Raw genomic sequence first — 19,091 nt, 5'->3', positions numbered from 1 at the left:
ATAATAGGAAAAGAAATCTGTCACTGATATGATGACTTGTTCCTGGACAGATCAAGGACACGTGGCATCAGCTGTATCGCCGACACTTCTTGCAGAAGGCGTTGTCTCACTGTAACCTCTGCAAGAGAGGTTTCTACTACTACCAGAGACACTTTGTTGACTCTGAGGTAAGGAGGGAGAAAAAGCTCTCCTGAGTTGTATTTCTTATCAACTTTCTTCTCACCAGATTCAAATAACATTGTGTGGAAAATGTAACCGTTTACCTTTTTTCTAGCTGGAGTGCAATGATGTTGTTCTGTTCTGGCGGATCCAGAGGATGCTCGTCATCACAGCCAACACTCTCCGACAGCAGCTCACCAACACTGAGGGTAAGGATAAGGGACATTCATGATGAAAGATTGTTCTAAAAGGAGGTTTCTATTATTTTCACAACTACGGACACTTAACAACTTACTGTCTGGTTAAATATTAGACTATCTGCTTTCTTTTGTTAGTCAGCCATGCTTTGCCTCATATGTTCTCATGAAATATTATGATAATAATAATAGTCGCTCATTTTGGTTTCGTTGTTTGTTACTGGTCATTTTTGTCATTCTATAATGTTATCAGATTATCCCTCAAATGAATACTTCATATTTTCCGATCTAGCTTTGTCTGGTGGAGTAAATAGTTGCATCAGTGGCACCTTCGGTAATTTAGGCAGAAGATTCAACACCGAGGTGATTGGATAAAGCTTAGTTCAGAGTGGCCCATATATCGATTACTGAGGCAGCGGGACAACCTTTACTTATGGACTGAGCTTTGTGATATAATTTACCCAATGTCTATAACCAGTTATCCAGGTCATGGATAAAAATTCAATAATGAAATCGGTCCTACAACCCGAATGCTCAAAATCACCCATTGTAAGAATAGACGATGGAGGAAAGTGTTGATCAAATAATTCAGTCAGAAAAATCCAATGCATTGTTGTTGGATGGGATATTGATTGTTATTCTTTATGTGTCCTCGCAGTGCGCCGGTTGGAGAAAAATGTGAAGGAGGTACTGGATGACTTCGGGGAAGACATGGAGAAGAAGACCCATCTCATTACTGGCCGACGAGTCCAGCTGGCCGAGGATCTCAGTAAGACGCACAAACACTATTCAAAAACAGACACTTACATTTAGAGCCAAAATTAAAATGGGTAGAGAGACAAATTTCAGTTTCTCATTGGATCTTGTAGTGATCATATGTGATTTTAAGTCTAAACCTAGAGCCTTGTATAACTCAAACTTGGGCTCTCATGTATTAGTGTCAAGTGTACTCGATTCAACCTATGGTAGCTATAGTAACATGTAAATAGTTACATCTTAGCCAATCTTAAAGCTGTCAGTAGGTGGCAGTGGTGTTTAAGGAATCACTATTGACCAGTCTGATGCGGCAAGATTAATTTGGTTCATACTTAAAGCTGATTCACGACAAGCAGGTTAAAATAGCTTGATGTCAGTTGTGCTGCTTCTTTTTACTTCTTTTGTCCGTCACTCTTGGTAGTTCTACTTGATACACAGTGATGCAGATGATGTATTTTTACAATATTTTTGGACGCTAAATTTGTCATATAAGAAATTAAGGAAAGTAGGACGAGTTGTCTTGTCTCCTGTTTTCTTCTCTATTAACACAACCTTGCTTAGTGCCCACGCACGCACGCACGCACACACACACACACACACACACACTCTAGTTGATTTAATGTTAGTCATGTCAATGGACCTATTTACAAAATAGGTCCAGAATCTAATGGAGTTTGTCTCATTTTCCATTTAGGTATTAACTGAGTGTAGCATTTGAAACGTAAACATCTGGCCCAATATATCCGATAATTTTGACTTTTCTGCTTGCAGAAGCTTCCTATTAACAGTTAGTTCAATAAGGGTTGGGTTCATCATATGTAATGTGATATTAATAATGCTGTTCATTACTGAAACTAAGAATCATGGTTTAGATATCTATAAACAAGCCCTTAAATCTCCATTAGCACTGGGTCCTCTTTCACAGAGCCCATTGTGTTTCTGCAGTTGCCCAGATTGTGTAGCCAACTTTTACATTAGGTGAAGGCTACCATAGATTCTCATGCGTGTTTGGAAAAGGCATGGGTGAGGGGAGGGGTATTAAATTGATTGCAGTCTGCAACCAAAACACTAGATGCCACTAAATCCCACACTCCGGTCCTGTAACTATCCTGTGGCTACAAAAAGCATTAACAAGTCAGCTATGTAGTGACAGGCCTGGATTGCCTGTGCTTTGCCTTCTGGTCCTGAGAAAGCTCATCCTTCTCTCTGCTTCCTGCTGCCAGATACTCTTGGCTTTTATATCCAGAAGTGTCAGGTGTTGCTTGGGCCTCACACACACAAACGTTAACCCTGTAAGAGTAATTTGTTTAAACTCTTACTCGTGTATACAATCGATTTTGTTTGGCTTCCTGACTGCTGATAGAGGACTCCTGTTGTAAAGGTGTGTGTGTGTGTGTGTGTGTGTGTGTGTGTGTGTGTGTGTGTGTGTGTGTGTGTGTGTGTGTGTGTGTGTGTGTGTGTGTGTGTGTGTGTGTGTGTGTGTGTGTGTGTGTGTGTGTGTGTACGTTTAGTTTAATTAGGACTCAGTTATCAGCTCCAGAAAGCACACACACCCCTTCATTGACTTTTTTTCCCCCAGTTTCAACACACATGCTCACACATGTATCCATATAAGAATAGGATACACAATGTATTCAGGTTTTTAAGAAGAAAACATTTATGTGCATAGTAGACATGCATAAACACACACATAGTCATATTAATACATTCAGGTACTGTCAAAAACAGGGGGGCTCTTCTCTTCCACCCTTGAGTCTAGTTTTCTATGACACCAGCCTGGGGGAAGAAGAGAGCTCATTCATACATAAACACACACACACACACACACACACACACACACACACACACACACACACACACACACACACACACACACACACACACACACACACACACACACACACACACACACACACACACACACCTCTCCATTCCACACACTGTCGGGAATGCCCAGACCTGTCTGGCCTTGTAAATCCTATAAGGCAAGTCGATCCCAAACTTTCTTAAACAGGCATGACGTTCCCAATTCCCACCACCGAAGACCCCCCTCAGTGGTAGATGTGTGAATGTGGTTGAAATCTGTCACGGGATCCTATAGGACAGAAACACACCTGTTCACACACACACACTCATGCACGCACGCCATACACACACACACGGACAGGTTCCTGGGGTCCATCATGGGAACCTTGTAAATTCACTGGCTGTTACATCTCAGGTTTTCATTTTTTTTTTTTTACTCAGTCAAAGGGACTTGTAGAGTGGCATATTGAATTTTCTGACACAGCACAGATTATCAGGGATCACTTGTGTGTGAGAGGCGGTCTCACATTCTGCACCTACATCAGTACAAGCTCTCAGGAGTAAGAGGGTACAAGGATTGGAGCCACATCACTAAATATTTCTGTTTTTCTACAATCATTAAATTGTGTAAGTGCTAGAGTTTAAGAAAATATGTTAAGTTTAAGCAAAGAACTGTAGATAAATCTCCAAATAGTAACCTAGCACCACATTAGAAGTCCTCGTGGCAGAGGGGTTATAGTTGCTGACCATAAATTAGAGGTTCTCATGGATCCCAAAACCTGCCCAACCTCTACCGTGAAACCATATTAGAGATTTGGGTCTGGCTTTGTTGTACAGTATTCTCCATATCTCTATAGCCTTATTACCCGTCTATCTCTACCATCGACTCTCCAATAAATGCTTAATATGCCTGGAAGAAAAACACACAAAAAATCTATTTTGTTCTTTCTCATAATTGCAACATTTCATCTCAGCATATCAGGTTTTTCTTTTCTACCTTACAAGTAACTATGTTCAAACTGTGAGGTTGAGTTAGTGGGTGAGTTGTGGATCTGGGTCATTAGATGTCTGACACTTTCCACAGGGATTTCTGTGTAATGCACTGTAGACCCATGCGTGTGGGCGTGGGTATGTGGGTCCGTCAGTCTAGACTGAACTGCATGGCTGATAGGCTGACTTGGTGACACGCCTCAAAGCACATCGTGAGCAAGCTTACTTGGAGCAAAAGTTAAAAAATAACTTCAAGTCAAAAAGTTTTCTTTAGATGATAAGGTAATACGATACCCCGGGGTATTTGAAAATAGTAAATGTTTTTTTTCAATACCCTCATTAAGAAATCCTGCTTTGCAAATTAGTTAATTGATGTTTTTAATGTTAACTTTTGCTGCTTTATTTCTGATGGTGATCTGAAAATAAAACTGGTACAGGCACAATTTCTTTGACATTGTTTGAAAGTTTGAATCATAAGTTTTATTTGTAGAGCTCCTTTCATCCAAGAAATGAAGCCGAAGAAACTTTTAATCAAAAACAACACATGCGCTAAGGGATTCACTTATAAATAGACAAAATGAACACAAAATTATGATCAAATGTTAATATGACACAAGCTGGAGAATTACAGGTAAAGTGCACTGCAGCCCCCTTGTGGTGGGACACAGTGTAGCTGCAATTGGCGGCTTCCTTAAAGCCCATACAGTGTGATTGTTGGTCAGCTGGTTATACTGAATACCACAGGGAAATTTGGGGAGGGTTTAACAGTAAAGTGTGTACGGCCAAACATTATTCTAGAGTTTGCAGCTATGAAAATACCCAAATTTGTTGAATAAATGCATCATCTACTCATTGCGTTTTACTGGAAGCCATTTCAGCTCACAGGCATGAATCTATGGCAGGAACCTCTTAATGTGTTTTTTCAAATCAGGGGCTAAAACACTTGATAGGACTTGAGCACACATTTTCTTTGCCATACAATGGTGCACAGGATATTTGGTTTTGTCCACGTCTTTCTATGAACCAACTTTTCCCACTGCATTATGAAGAGCTGTTGTCCCCCTCATTCTCCAGCCCTTTAAAAGACACCAGGTCTGATTGCCTCAGGCCCAAACTGTAGCCTGACCCCACAGGTCAGCCAGCTAATACCACAGCCTATTTGATCCAGGTAGCTTTCTTTTCCCTCTCTCCATCTTTTTGGATCTCTCAGTCACTGTTTCACAGCCTCTGTCCCTACCTCCCCTTCTCTCCCCTGACAGAGGAGGAGAGAAAAAAAATGGGAAACAGACAGGAGACAACTTCTCATATAAGAAAAGGAGGGAAGAGAGGAGTGGGAGGTGGGAGAAAGGATAAACATACTTAACAAAGGCAGAAATTTGCTCCCAGGGGCAGTCTGCTGTTCAGCTCTATCTGCCTCTACTCGCAGGCAGGCGCAGCATCGCTCAGGTTACAAATACAGGTCAGGTGTGTGCGTCAGTGGGTGAGAACGTGAAAGCCCCAGTAATGAGTGGTACAATGTGCACTGCAAAGAGCTGTGTTTGTCAGCTTGTGCCAGACCAGCTGTATGGCACAGTGCCGTCTCTGGAGCAAAGCCCAGCCCTAATGTGCAAGCACAGGCCTCTTTGGAGACCACTGGGATGTCGCTTGGCTGCTTCATTGCCCCTCATAGAAATGTTGTTTAGTGTGTGTGTTGTGTGTGTATGTTGTGCGTGTACTGGAAAAAATACCGTGATGCCTGATTTGAGAAAGTGCAGTAGTTTGAGAGTGTTTCCAGACTCAATAAATACTCTTTTATGAAGTGTAGGTTGTCATATTCAATACTTTGAGATACAACACTCATGAACATATGACAACACCATAAGGTTTGCGTCAGCAAATATATGTCAAGTGGGTTATTTTACATTTATAATATATAAAGGCGCTTTCAGAGGGATGTCACAGCTATGTTAACTTCAAGCCTAATTTCAGTTTTAACCCTTGTTGTACCCATTTGTTTTGTTTTCAAACCCTATTATCTTGTTCCATATACATATTTCTTATCTGTCTGTTTAGTGGTGACCCAAAGACTTTCTTTGCTTGAAGTTTTGGTAATTTTCTGTGTAAATAGAGGCGGCAGTAGAGACAGTTGTTTCTTCCTCTGCTCCTCTTATTACACCTCGGGAATAAGTGCTGCCTGGCTGTCACTTCAGTCGTGGTGGCAGTTTGTCACCCTTGTCAGATTGATGAAGAGTGTACTTGCACAAGCGCATGTACGCACGCACGCACGCGCGCACACACACAGACACACACACACACACAAAATCTCTTATTGGCATATTATTACATCAGCTTTTCCTCGTTAAGTTTAAGTCAGTTGTGAGTTTAAATCCTGAGGAAAAGAGGTTATGTGAGTAACCATGGTATTACTTTACTTTACACCTGTTACTTTGTATATTGTTTTGTTTGTTCTTGTAATGATGTGCATGTCCTCTTGGTAATAGTATTGTTGTACATAGTAGAACATGATTTTTAGACCATGAGGAATTTTTGGCAAAGTGATGCCAATTTGGCAGTTTATCAGTTCTTGCTTTGAGGATCAAACAAGCGTTGGCAGATCGTTTTGAGTTTTTACTATAAGATCGTATAATAGCAGTAAGACAAATCAGTCACACAATTAAATTATTATTTATAGACCATGCCTGTTAATGTTCTTCAACGTTTGCGATCATAAATCTAGTCACACTGGAGATTACTTTTATTACTGTATTACTGTACTACTGACAGAGCTATATGATTTGAATATCTCATAAAGGTTAACAAGCGTGTCTTGGATTGCAGCAAAGACTTTTTTTCTCAATTGTTTAGCTGAACAAAATCAGCAACACAAATAGTATCATTTATGGTTTGACATTCTCTATAGAGGATTAATGATATGTGCTGATTGAGATTTTACGTTTTATTAGTTTGAAAACATCTTGTACTGTGCATTACCTCCATAATGCTTGAGGTAAAGTAGTTTCCTGATTGAAAACTCAAGTCCATTAGTGTCATACTTTGGGTTCTTGCATTTTTTTGCAAGGGCTGATTTCATGATCGATCACTTAGTCAACATACAGCGGTAACTTCACATCTTCACTACAGGCTTACTGCTGCCGATGAATTCAACAATGTGCAGAAACCTATGGATTCCAGCTCTTCTATTGAGGCTATTTGAGGGTTAAGGAATTAAAGGTGTCAACCGAATGTGCTCTCAAGAACCGTGCTAATGTGTGAAGTGTTTGCGTGTTTGCACATGCCGTCACTTTCTCTTTTTTCTTTATCTTGTGTAGAAGCAGAATACAATAAAGCTCTGGTTGTCTGGGCTTGCTCACCGGAATGCCCTCTCAGCCTCACGCTCACTTTGTTTCTTTCATCTCCTCCTCCTTTGAGCAGCTTCCTCCAGAGTGATTAGCGAGGGCTCAATGAGAAGTGCTTCTCTGTTCTCGTCTGCTGTAAGGCATGACGTATCATCTTAAGGTTTTGTGTACGCCGGTGCCTGTGCTCAGGAGGGAGAGAAGTGCAGAGCATGCTGCTCCTGCACAAACCTTACAGCCGGTCCATGCTTTCTATATGGCTCTAAGGACAAGTCCTGTTCTTAGGTATTAATGCTTCTGTTGCTTCAATGGCCATGCTTCTGAAAACTATATTATATTGATGCTAGTTACAATATAAACTGTCTAAACACCCCCAGGAGAAAGGGGACCAAAAGATTACCAGTTATCAAGTTGTTTTAGTTTCATCGTTGTCTACCGTGCATTCAGAAAATATTTAGTCTCCCTCACCTTTTCATATTTTATTATTCTGCTATTTTCTTAAAAAGGTATCAGGACCCTTTACTCACTATGAAGATGAAACACCTTTGGCAGCGATTATAGTTTCAAGCTTTTTAGGGTAAGATGCAACAAGCTCTCTACACCTGAATTTTCTACAATTCTTCTCTGCAGATCCTCTCAAGCGGTGTTGGGTATTTTAGGGACTTTGTGCACAGCTGTCTTCAGGTCTCTCTAGAGATGTTTGATTGGGCTTGAGTTCGGTCTCTGGCTGGACCACTTAAGGAAATTTATTGGGTTGTCCCTGGGGCAGCCCTGCATTGTCTTGGCTTTGTGTCCTGGGTCATTGTCCACTTGGAGGTTGAACCTTTGGACCAGTACGAAGTCCTGAGAGCTTTGGACCGACTTTTCATTAAGGATATTTTAGTACTTTTCTCTGCTCAGCTTTCCCTTAATTCTGACCAGCCTCTCAGTCCCTGTCTCTAAAGAATATGAGGCATCCACCACCATGCCCAACTGATGGGAAGGTTTTGGGAAGATGGAGATGAGCGATGCCTTATTTTCTCCTGTCAAGACATTTGGATGTTGAACAGTTCCTCATAAGAGACTGTTGTTCCTCACAGTCTTTGAGGTGCTTTCAAGTGTCTTCCACTGAGGAGAGATTTCGGTCCGACCTCTCTGCTTCAAAATCCAGATTGTTAGATTGTTGCAGTGATGGTTGTCCCTCTCAAAGTTGTATCGACGTTGGATCGGTTCTTGGTCACCTCTCTTACCAAGGCCATTCTTTCCTGATTGCTCACTTTGATTGGGTGGCCAACTCGATTAAGGATTCTGGTTGTTTCAAAATTCTTCCATTTAGGAGGAGACCACTGTTTTTTTTTTTTTGGAGCTGTGCCTCAATATAATCCGGCCTCTGATCTCTATGCAGCTCTTCAACTTAATTCACATCTTTGTAGACATGGCCTGAGTCGACTGGTCCGCCATTTGGAAGGTGGGGTCGGCTTTTCTGCAGTGAGCTAGAGGGTAGACTGTTTGCTATTTGGCATGTTGGGGATTATCGCCATTATATGCACTCTTATTACATTGTTTGTCTGTTTACACTTCTCCCTCTTCTCCCTCTTACTTGGTAAAACTCGCCTCCATCTTCCTGAGCAGTCTTCATTGTCTCTGATTTAATAGACACTAGTTATCTGTAAGGCTTTGTAAACTGAGAGGCTTAGTAGAGTTACAATATAAGTTTGTTTTTTCCCACGGATGAGGAAACCACAAGCTTCAGTGTCGCTGCCAAATAGCATTTTCTCCCCAGGTGTGTCGGGTACACAAACACCAGATCTACTGTTGTCATAACACTGGTGTAAATGAGGTGGCCCCTCCTACTTTGTATCCAGTCGTGTTCCCTTCATGTTGTGTGAAAGTAAATGAACAGACTTTCAATTGCAAAGCACCTTTAACATCTATATTTGCCCTGATAATTATTAGTAGTATCGTTTTGATGCTTCCAGTATATTGTTTCGGATGTTTCATCGCCTAGGTCACGTTTTCTTTAAAATGGCTTTGAAGAGGATCATTATCTGAATTTGTACCAATTAAGTATTTAGTTTTAAAGGTTAGCATTTGACCTGGATTCCCTGCATTACTCCAGTTGACTGCGTGTTTCTCTTTTCTACAGTAAAGCTTGTTCTTCTCTCCACTGTTTAACTGTTTCACTATTGACTGACTGATCTCTCTTTTATCCCTTCTCGTCAGAAGGCAGATCATAAGAAGCATGATTTTAAGTAACTTTCTTCTTATTCTGACATTCTGAATTTACTTCCTGTATGTATCTCCAATTATTAGTCCTTTTTTCTAACTGTTTTCTCTCTATCAAACTTCGCTGTCAGGACACAGGAGTCTCTTTTCCCTCTCTGCTACTTTTCTTCCCCCTCCTCTTCATCACAGCTCCAACCAGCCACCTGCCCCCCATTTACCAAACTTATGACCTGCTTCTCTTTCCACTTTACCATCACCTATCTCTTTATCATATTCTCTCCCTGAGGCTCTTTCTCACTTCCTCCTTTCCATTCGGTACATCCATCCATCCTCCCAGGTCAAAACCCAGGAATGTCTTTCTAAGACATTTTGCACTTATATATTTATTTTATGCTGTTATCCACAATCAGTTTGTTAAGCTCTTGATAATACAGTTGTTGATCAGTGGCTACAGTGATCAGTTGTTGAAACTGACTCAGAGAAAGCACATAAATATCAACTAAATACAAGAATACAAAAATCTTAGTATATTAGTAAAATAATTCTTCTCTAAAGTCCCTGCAATTAAATATCCACTAAACTGCTAATAATGACATTTTGTTTGTTGGCAACGTTGCTCAAACACCATTTCCAGTGTTTACAGTCAGAAAAAGTTGGCTGAAGGACCATCTGCAGGTGATGTGGCTGCTTCTGACTACCCTCCCTTGGCACAAACTCAGGAAATAACTCCAGCGGACTAAGGAAATAAAAAAAAAAGTGTGTTTTAAGCAACCAATCAAGAGGCGATGATGGAAGTGGTGATAAAGAAACTGAACTGTGAAGGAGAATGTAAAGCCATCTTTCGTTCTCCTTTCGGGCAGGGAGAGTGCAAGTGTGGGAAAATAGGGAAAAGAAGGAGGTGTGTGATGGGAGGGGAACTTCTGCGGGGCTTCTGTTCACTTTTTTCCAGCACCGTGGCCACTAGGGAGCCATTCCCACTGATCCACTTGTCACTCACACACATACACACACATATATATATACACACACACAAAGATCAGACATCAGGTGCTGGTTAAGATGAGGTAATAGGAAAACCATACACTCCCACTCTATAACAGTTTAAAAACATGCGAACTTCAGGTTTGAATTTTCTCATGTTATGACCCAACTGCCCTTGGAGCCTTGAGACCATCTTCTTTGATTTATTGTTGTCTAGTTTATCAGACATTTCAAATTTAAGTGCCGGAAAATACTATAAAATGTGTTTCCTCAGTGTAGTAATGTTACCTTTATCAGGTACTCAGCCACATTTTGAGGCACCAGAAGTACTTTTTCCGCTTTGCGCTTGCAAGTAATGCACCTGTGGTCCAGTGAATCCAGGCTACAGACATGAACAGGCCTTTTCTAGAAGCTCAAAGGAATTCCAACCCATTTGCTCCTCAGTGTTGTATGGATGTGAAGATGTTTGAGAACCAGAGCAGCTGGAAACATGTGTTTACCCAGAGGCAGCAAGGGGAAGAGGAGCGCTGGACTGTATTATCTCTCTCCGTCATCTTGTTTGATTGGGTGGTCTGGGGTCAGTGCTGTGTCAAGAAGGAAGTAAGAAAGGTTTTTTTTTTTACATTTACGGCCAATTATCAGCAGGACTGGATACATGCAAGTGTTTTCAGTCACTTGTGTGTTTGTTTTGTGTGTGCGCTCATTCTGGAATTGTGATAAGTCGGTCCACACACCTGTGGCTGATTCAGCAGAGGAGAGCTTCTCTGAGGGATTATGACAGGATCTCAGTTTAAACCAGACTTGTCAGCCTCACATCCTCAGGCCCATGTGGCCTCTCAAGATTGATCGCCACTTAGCCTCAGCACAGGCCTCCGTTTGAGTGCAAAAGGTGAGTCTTGGAAAACTTCAGACCCCAGACCTGCTGTGATTTACACCATGAGTCACCAGTAGACTTACTGCCTCAGACCTGTTCAGCTTTAACAATGGTTTGGGAAATACTGGAGACTGTTCACTGATATATTTTTAGATGATCTTGATGTATCTTTCTCTTCCCTTGCCCTGGAGCTAAATCTACCATCTTCCATCCTCATCTTTACAACCCCCTGCTCTAAAATCTTTGAAGCTTGGCTCTTCAAAGGTCCAAGCAATGCTTGTCAATAAAACCTGCACCTCACCTGGCTCATTAATTAGAGGTTCCCTGCATTTTGTTGTGTTTTGTTAAGTCTACCCTCGGGCTGACCCCAAGCTTTGACCTGCTCAGGCCTACGTATGTCTTTCCCCAGGTTGGGTTGCTCTTTCGCAGGCATCTGTTTTCTAGATAAGACCCGCGAGTGTGAGGACTGATTCATTGCTCTGTCACTGACATGGCGTTTGGGCCGTCAGCGTTACCGTTCTCCTTGTGTCTATATCCCCCATGGCCCAGTCTTTATAGTCTTTACAATCCAGATTTAGGGACAGATCAGGCAGCATGCTGAAGAAAAAGCGTCTTTTCTGTTTGTTACATTAAGAGATCATCTTTCAAAGAAGGAAGCACCAGGCCGTTTAAACATTCACTGTCTCCACCGACACTGTAACCTTGGCCGTCATGAGATATAAAAAGTTTCTTCATGAATTATGACGGGTCGGGACAGGAACCAAACCCTCCGCCCCACTGTCTCTGGTGACTGTACAGCTGAACTACAGCTCTCTTGTCAGTTGACCGTTTCAGAGCAGCACGGCTAAAATAGCCTGAACCTTGGCACCAAACCTCATCCACTGAAATCTTCAGTTGTCACTTCTTCATATCAGTCATCCTTTCTTTAAAGTTCCCTCCCTCTCACATCCAGTGAAGAAGAGTAGCCATCTCCCATATGAAGGGGATTAGTTTTTTTCTGTCTCACAATAAGTTGCAGGCCTCCCTCTCATCTGTTCCTGTCCTCTGTTCGCTCTCTCCTCTGTGGTGGCTACTTGTCCAGCAGGGCCACGCAGTTTCACAGTCTAATTACATGTCAATTAAAGGATTTTTGGCTCGGCCGTCCTTCTGCCAGCGCTTCGGCCGTAGCAGGCTTAGGGGACTCGGCAGAGTGAGAGTGAATGAGATATCATTTCATGTGGAGATCAGCCGAGAGAAGGCCTTGAAAAGAGGGGATTGGGGGGAAAGGCTCCCCTCTCTTTCTCTGAATGGGCGAGAGTCCCTCCGCCCTCGGCAACCCACACAACGCCCAGCATCTTAAACAAGGGGCCTCTGGGATAGAGGCCAGAGGATTATGGGAATATTCATGACCAGATAAAGGGGTGATCGGTTGAATGACTGTGTTTTGGGGCTCATCTCTTAGGTAAACAGGAGCCTAAATGGAGTTTTAGATCGCTACTCCCACTACTCAGTGAGGAACAGGTCGCAGTGACTCTGCCCACTTTTTTTTTTTTGTTGCATTTCCACAGGTTTGTGAAAAGAAAGCCTTGTTGTGGCCTTTTTATTCATCTTGCTGCTGTCTTTTGGTGGCAAACAGATGGTGTTGGGGGAAATGAATACCTGTTTCTTGCAGTTTTAAACCACAGTATATTGGCTTTTTTTCGTGCACATTCACCCGCGGCCTCCTGGGCTCCTGAAAGCCACTGAGGGACCATTTAAAAGTCATTAAGCATCATGTTATATCGGAATGGTTGATGGACCTTGCTGTACTCATTGATGCTGTGCTGTCTCACCCCATATTGGAACTTTAATATGCATGGAGTTCAATGCAAGTAAACCTTAAACTGGGGTTTATATCGGGATAGATGGCTGATGAATTTGTCCATGTTGGTGGGCTCCAGATACCAGCACTTGCTGCCAAGTGAAAGTGAGACATTTTCATTGCCAGTCTTCACTCTTTACACTTGAGTTTTCCTGATTATACTGTGTTTTGAATGAATAAAGAAAGCAGTATGGAATGGCAGTGCTATATTTGAGTTTTACCTTGAGTTGGCATCAGCAGCTAGCTAAAGCAGGGGTCTAGTTCTCGTTCACTCCAAAACTGCCTTCTACAAATTTTGTCTTTGTCTTTGAACAACAAAGAGGTAATTAGCTCGAGAGTCAAGAAGAGACGAATTAGAAAACAGGTGTAAGCTTTCTCTCAGTCTGAGTTCAACCTCCTGGTTTGATCCCCAGCTCCTCCAGAGTGTGTCAACGCGTCCTTGAGCAAGACACTGAACTGTGTCATCAGTGTGTGAATGTGTGAATGGGTGAGTGGGTGAATGTGACATACATTGTGAAGTGCTTTGAATGAATGACAGACTGGACAAGTACTATATAAATACAGTTCATTTAACTGTTTACTATTTGCACCAGCACCTCTGATCACTCATCCTTCTTTTCCCCAAAGTAAACAGAGTACTGCAAGTTGTACAGATTGTAGAGCCATCTAAGGGAAATGTGTGTTATTGGATTGAATGTAGAAATAAAATGTACTTGACTTGATAAGAGTTGCACAGTACAGACACAATCCATTTGTTGACTGGATGAAATGATGGGTTCAGGTGAACAGGACAAAGATTTTCATCCACCATCAGCTCCCAGCCAATCTAGCGATTCAAACCAATGTCTTTTCTCATCACTCCCTCTCCGGTCTTGCTCCGTGTGTCTGCCCAACAGTTGGCATGTTTGACCCGTGTTAAGCAGTCAGCATCTTAAAGGCCGATGCTCCTTCAAGCACACTATCATCAGCCACATCTAAACCCAGTTAGAGGCTTTGAAGCTTGAGCCAGGGGATTTCCCATGTTTTGATGATCTGACAGTCAGTACCCTCCTTCTCTGCACACCAACCAAACCTCAACGCCCTCGCGTCTCCTTTTCTCCAGGTCGGACAGATGTTGGTAATCCTGCTCTGATTGGCTTGGATTGAGTTATGTTGTCCTGTGGTCACGGTGCACAGCCCACACGGCTGAACTCTGTCAGTTGCCTTTGAGCCATGCCCTCCATGGGCTGTGTGTTGGAATGGCGTAGCACAGGGTTATGTTTCATTCAACCCCACACCTGCTGCAGTGCCTTGTCAGCAGGCCCCTCGACAGGCCCCTTTAATGCCTCCATTAGGTGTTGTAATCTCCCCCTAACGCCCTGCCATTTTGCCTGAGTGTGTTAACAGAGTATCAAAGGCTGGGGAGTTTTTTTTTTTTTAACCATCTGCCAGCAGTGAGTGTGTAGGAAGGTGAAAAGAGGTGGAGGTGGCAAGACTGCAGAGCACTAGCTGGTTTTCAAGTAATTGGGTGTGTGTGTACTCGTGTGTGTGTATGCGTGTACATGAGCCATTCAGGGCCAAGCTTTTCTGGCTGTCAGTCATGTCTTCTCAGTTCTGCCCACCTGTGCATCCGTGCGTGTGCCTCACATGCTATCCAGCACTTCTCGGCTCTGCTAGTGTTTCAGGACGTGTGTGGGGGTGTGACTGCCTCTCTCCCAACAACCATTTGCTTTTCATCCATCAGGAAAAGGATACCTCTGCAGCCGTGCTCCCATCAAAGGGGCTGCTCACATGCCCCTGAGCACGATATTTTGTTTCAGTCCAGAGCACGCACACAGTTATCACCTTTGTGCCGACCTGAAATAGACACTTAGGACATTGTTGCTCTGAGGTCCAAACCGCAATGATTTATATCCCTGAAAACGGACAAGTCTTTTTAAATCTGTGTTTGCATTGGGCCTGCTCGTAGGGAAACAGTCCACAATAGGCTGGCTATGGATCTTGTGTGGCTGATTGATCAAGATACAGCAGGGCTAGTTTGTTCTTCAGAGCCAGTGTTTGAATTTGTGCTTGGGGGGGATCCAGACAGATTAGCGAGGGTGAAGGGGGAAGCTTGGGGAGCCAACCAGGCCAGGAGCTGCAGCTGGCATTACGAGCCTCGGCTTCCTTTTCTCTGCATTGGCCCGCAGACTGCCCTCAGCCACTGTTTAATCAGCGCTTAAGACTGCTTTAGATGGCTCGCTCATCTCGTGTGACAGTACATGTTTGGTGGAAGGATTGCTGGTCTTATATCGTCCCCACACAATGGGAGTGTAATCGTGAAAAGAAGTGACTGTTTTTCCAGTAAATTCCCTCCTTTCATGTCAAGTGTTGTTGTTATGGTATCTCCTCCTGTCCATTAGCAATGTGCCCGGGAGGTACATACCATGAGAAAGAGGATGGTGAGAGCTTTGATGTGGTCTGTGCTCACCGGTAAAGGATATACAATTCGTCATCATCAGATGTGTGACAGAGGTCTGCCTAGACGTTTGGCTGTCACCGTGAGAGGGGACCATCTGGTGTTTTGGTGAAGAGTGGAGAGGACTTTCTACCTACACACATTTACTTTTGCGAAAGGAATTTGTTTTACATTGTCTCTGTTTAAGGAACTGATTTATAAACAGCTACTGATGCTGATGTCATTTCATTTAGTTCTGTGTATGTTTCAGTGATGTTCAGAAGCAGCAACAATTTTCTTCAGATAAACGATTATGGCCATTATCAATTATTTTGTTATTATTTTACTGATGATCGATTCATGATTTTTGTCAATATGTCTATTTCTTTGTGTATTTGCACGAACCCAATTTGTTATCCTTAAAAGTTTTACATTGTCAGACCAACGGCCCAAAAAACCCCCAAAGATACTCATCTTACAACGGCTGAAACCAGAGATTTTTCCATTGTTGATTAAAGTTATTCTGTTCTCAGTTAATCAATAAATGGTTGTGTATTAAACATTAAAAAAGTTATAAAATTACCTTTTGCGCTGCGGATGTCTTCACATATCTGTCCAACCAATCGTCCAAATGAAAAGATGTTCTGTTCACAATGATCTAAAACTAAAGAGAAGCAGATAATCCTCATATTTAAATTGCTGCCACCAGATAACATTTGGCTTAGAAAATCTCAGTGCTAGTTCATTTTGAAATAATCATTAGCTAAGTTGTAACAAATACCTAATTGTTTCAGCTCTGCATTTTTCTACAAGACGGAAAGCAGAAAGTATTTTTCATAAAGCTGAAATGAATAATGTAGTTTCTTCAAATATTCTACAAACATTTGATCATTTTTCAAAATTAATAATTCAATTATTTAACATTGTCTCAGCTCTAACAATTCGTTTTTATTTATGTTGTTACAGAGAAAGTTCGTGAGATCCAGGAGAAACTTGAAGCCTTCATCGAAGCTCTTCACAAGGAGAAATAAGAGAACCAGGTATTTGTCTCTGTCACAGTCGATAATTCAGTATAAACGACGCACTGACTTATTATTGAGTTATGACTTGTTTTAACAATCAGTTCTGTCAGAGGGATGATTGACACCTGAATGTATGTTTTGTTGTTTTTCCTCCTTACAGAACTATTTACAGTAAATGTTTGGATCCGACAGAGAAATGCACTGAACAAAGACAAGAACATGTGTAAATGTCCGTCAGCCTCACCACTCACCTGATTTTAATGCCCCTGGCTCGGCTCCCTGTTCCCACCTGGGCACTGATGGAAAGATGGACCTGAACAGATCAGATAGAGGAATAGTTATCAAGCTTTCTCTTTGATTTTCCATTTTGGTATGTTTTTTTCTCTTCCCCTCTTTGCTTGTGAGCTGTCCCACGTCACGAGGGGAACCCGTGCACCGGCGCCCAAAGCAAACACAGTAGATCACGGGGAAAACCAGAAGCTTCTGTTGAGTTTTCACTGAGAGGATTGTCTACATGTTTTTCATCTGACCTGGGATGTTTGTGTGTACATGATCATACCAGTGTGTGTATTCAATGATCTATGTACCATGAACACACTGGCACTGGTCCTGACAGGTGAAATAATCCTGAGTTTCATACCTTTATCTCACCTGGAGCTCACAGGAAACACCAAGATACACAGCTCAATGGGTCAGAATTTGCGTCTTTTCAGTTTTTCTTTAGTTGCACTTAGGATCCAAAGCTCTTAACTTGTCCTCCAAGCTTCACCTGTATTCTTCATTCACTCTGCATGTCTCCCTCAATGAAGAATTGAAAGTAACTACCTGGTTCAAAATTCAATGTCCTCTCCGATTAACAAGAATCCTCTATGAAGGTGTTTGGAAACTTTATTATATAAAGATTTCATTTATTATTTTTGACCTATTGGGGTTATTTTGACAAATTGTATGTTTGAATTTCTGCCAAATACACGTGATGCTCTAACTCACGTTTGTCTCTGTAAATCTCAATGTGTTGCTCTCTCATTACACATGAACACTTCACCTACTGTGGATCCACCTCCCCATGTTTCAACTGACAGACAATAGTAAAACCACCAAACTGACGCCCTCTTAATACATATAAAGTGAAGGGTCTTTGTACTTACACATTATTAATCTAAGTGCTGCAGCTTTGACCTGATTAGTTGATCATGTATTTGTATATAACACAATACACAGTTATACCGATCATAAAGTTAAAGATTTCATTTCTCAATATCCATGTTACATCATCAGTTAAAAATGTTGAATGATAAAAACATCAACAACCAATCCAGTGGCGCATATCAGTAGATTTTGAAAGTCCATTAGTATTAGTAGTGTCTGTCAGTTGTTACCACCCACGTCTATTTTTTGTTTTGTATTCAGTCGGTCTAGTCTTACAGAGGTTGGAGGGTTCCTGTGTTTTCAAAGCTGTTCCCGGTTTCATCTCATTTGTTCAATCCCCTCTGTACCTGCACAGAGCCCAGGCACCTTGTACGTATCCGCTCTCCCTCTTCCCGTGTCCGGCTCTAAGATCTCACCCCTCTTGCTGCTTCAGGAATACGATCACTCCGAAAACCAGGAAAAGTGTACAAACTCCTCAAAGTCATGAAAAAGGAAAAATATAATATTCTGGCTTGTGATTTTTATCTGAAAATATACGTTGATTTTTTTCAACCGACCGCTTCTCCCACCCGTCCCTGTCCCAGGCCCTGAGGTTTCCCGATCCTGTGCTTCTTCCTCGCTCTTATCATCAACCCTCCTCTTCTCTCACATCACCGCGCTCGTAGCTCCGCCTTCATTTGGACCAGTACGACTCTTTCCACCACCTTCTGTAGATTCAACTGTCATATATTTGACAGAAAGGGGTTGAGAGATTGTTAATCCCATCCATCCACTCACATTTCAATATGGGTATATATATATATATAAAATGCCGTACATTGTGTACAGGTAGAGTTGAGGGGAAGTCGTGTACAGCACATGTCTGCAGAGTGAACTTGTGTAACAGGAAATCGGTGGGTTGGTTGAAAAGCTGTTGTATGTTGTAGAAAGTAATGTTTGCATGGTGTACCCCATCAGATGTGCTTTATTTATTGAATTTGTGTTGAAGAGAAAAATAAGAATAAAATTGAGATAAATAAAACAAGATTTTTCATGATTTGTCAGCTTGTTCTGGTGCTGTTGAAACAATCTGCGGTCGGGTGCATCATCATCCAGCCTGTTATTAACAGGTTGTGCTTTTCTGCCATGTCAGTGGTGACGGCTGCTAAAATATCTCGACAACTATGGGATGGATTGTCTTGATTCTGTCCGATTTTTATGTTCCTCTGACGATGAATCGTGAAGTTTACAGTTTTATTTTGTTACTTGATCATAACCTCGACCAAGGAGGTGTTTGTTTTCACCCATCTGTTTGTTTATTAGTAAGGAGGATTACGCAAAAACAACTTAACAGATTTCCACAAAACTGTTCTAGTTTTTACTGT

At 42.0% G+C, this 19,091-nt stretch overlaps 1 protein-coding gene across 4 annotated transcripts in view; it reads left to right on the top strand.

Moving 5' to 3' along the window:
- opa1 (OPA1 mitochondrial dynamin like GTPase) overlaps positions 1-18,753 on the top strand; it is a 34,429-nt gene extending 15,676 nt beyond the window's left edge. For all 4 annotated transcript variants that reach the window (XM_035176428.2, XM_035176431.2, XM_035176429.2 and 1 more), the window contains 5 exons: positions 51-167; positions 275-368; positions 1,015-1,125; positions 16,523-16,596; positions 16,739-18,753. In XM_035176428.2, coding sequence (XP_035032319.1) covers positions 51-167; positions 275-368; positions 1,015-1,125; positions 16,523-16,587 — 387 coding nt within the window. In that variant the 3' untranslated portion in view covers positions 16,588-16,596; positions 16,739-18,753. The remainder of the gene's footprint in view (positions 1-50; positions 168-274; positions 369-1,014; positions 1,126-16,522; positions 16,597-16,738) is intronic.
- Positions 18,754-19,091: the final 338 nt, after the last annotated feature.

This window comes from Hippoglossus stenolepis, chromosome 14, assembly GCF_022539355.2.
Source record: "Hippoglossus stenolepis isolate QCI-W04-F060 chromosome 14, HSTE1.2, whole genome shotgun sequence".
Classification (NCBI taxonomy): Eukaryota; Metazoa; Chordata; class Actinopteri; order Pleuronectiformes; family Pleuronectidae; genus Hippoglossus; species Hippoglossus stenolepis.
This window is presented reverse-complemented; position numbering and strand designations above follow the sequence as displayed.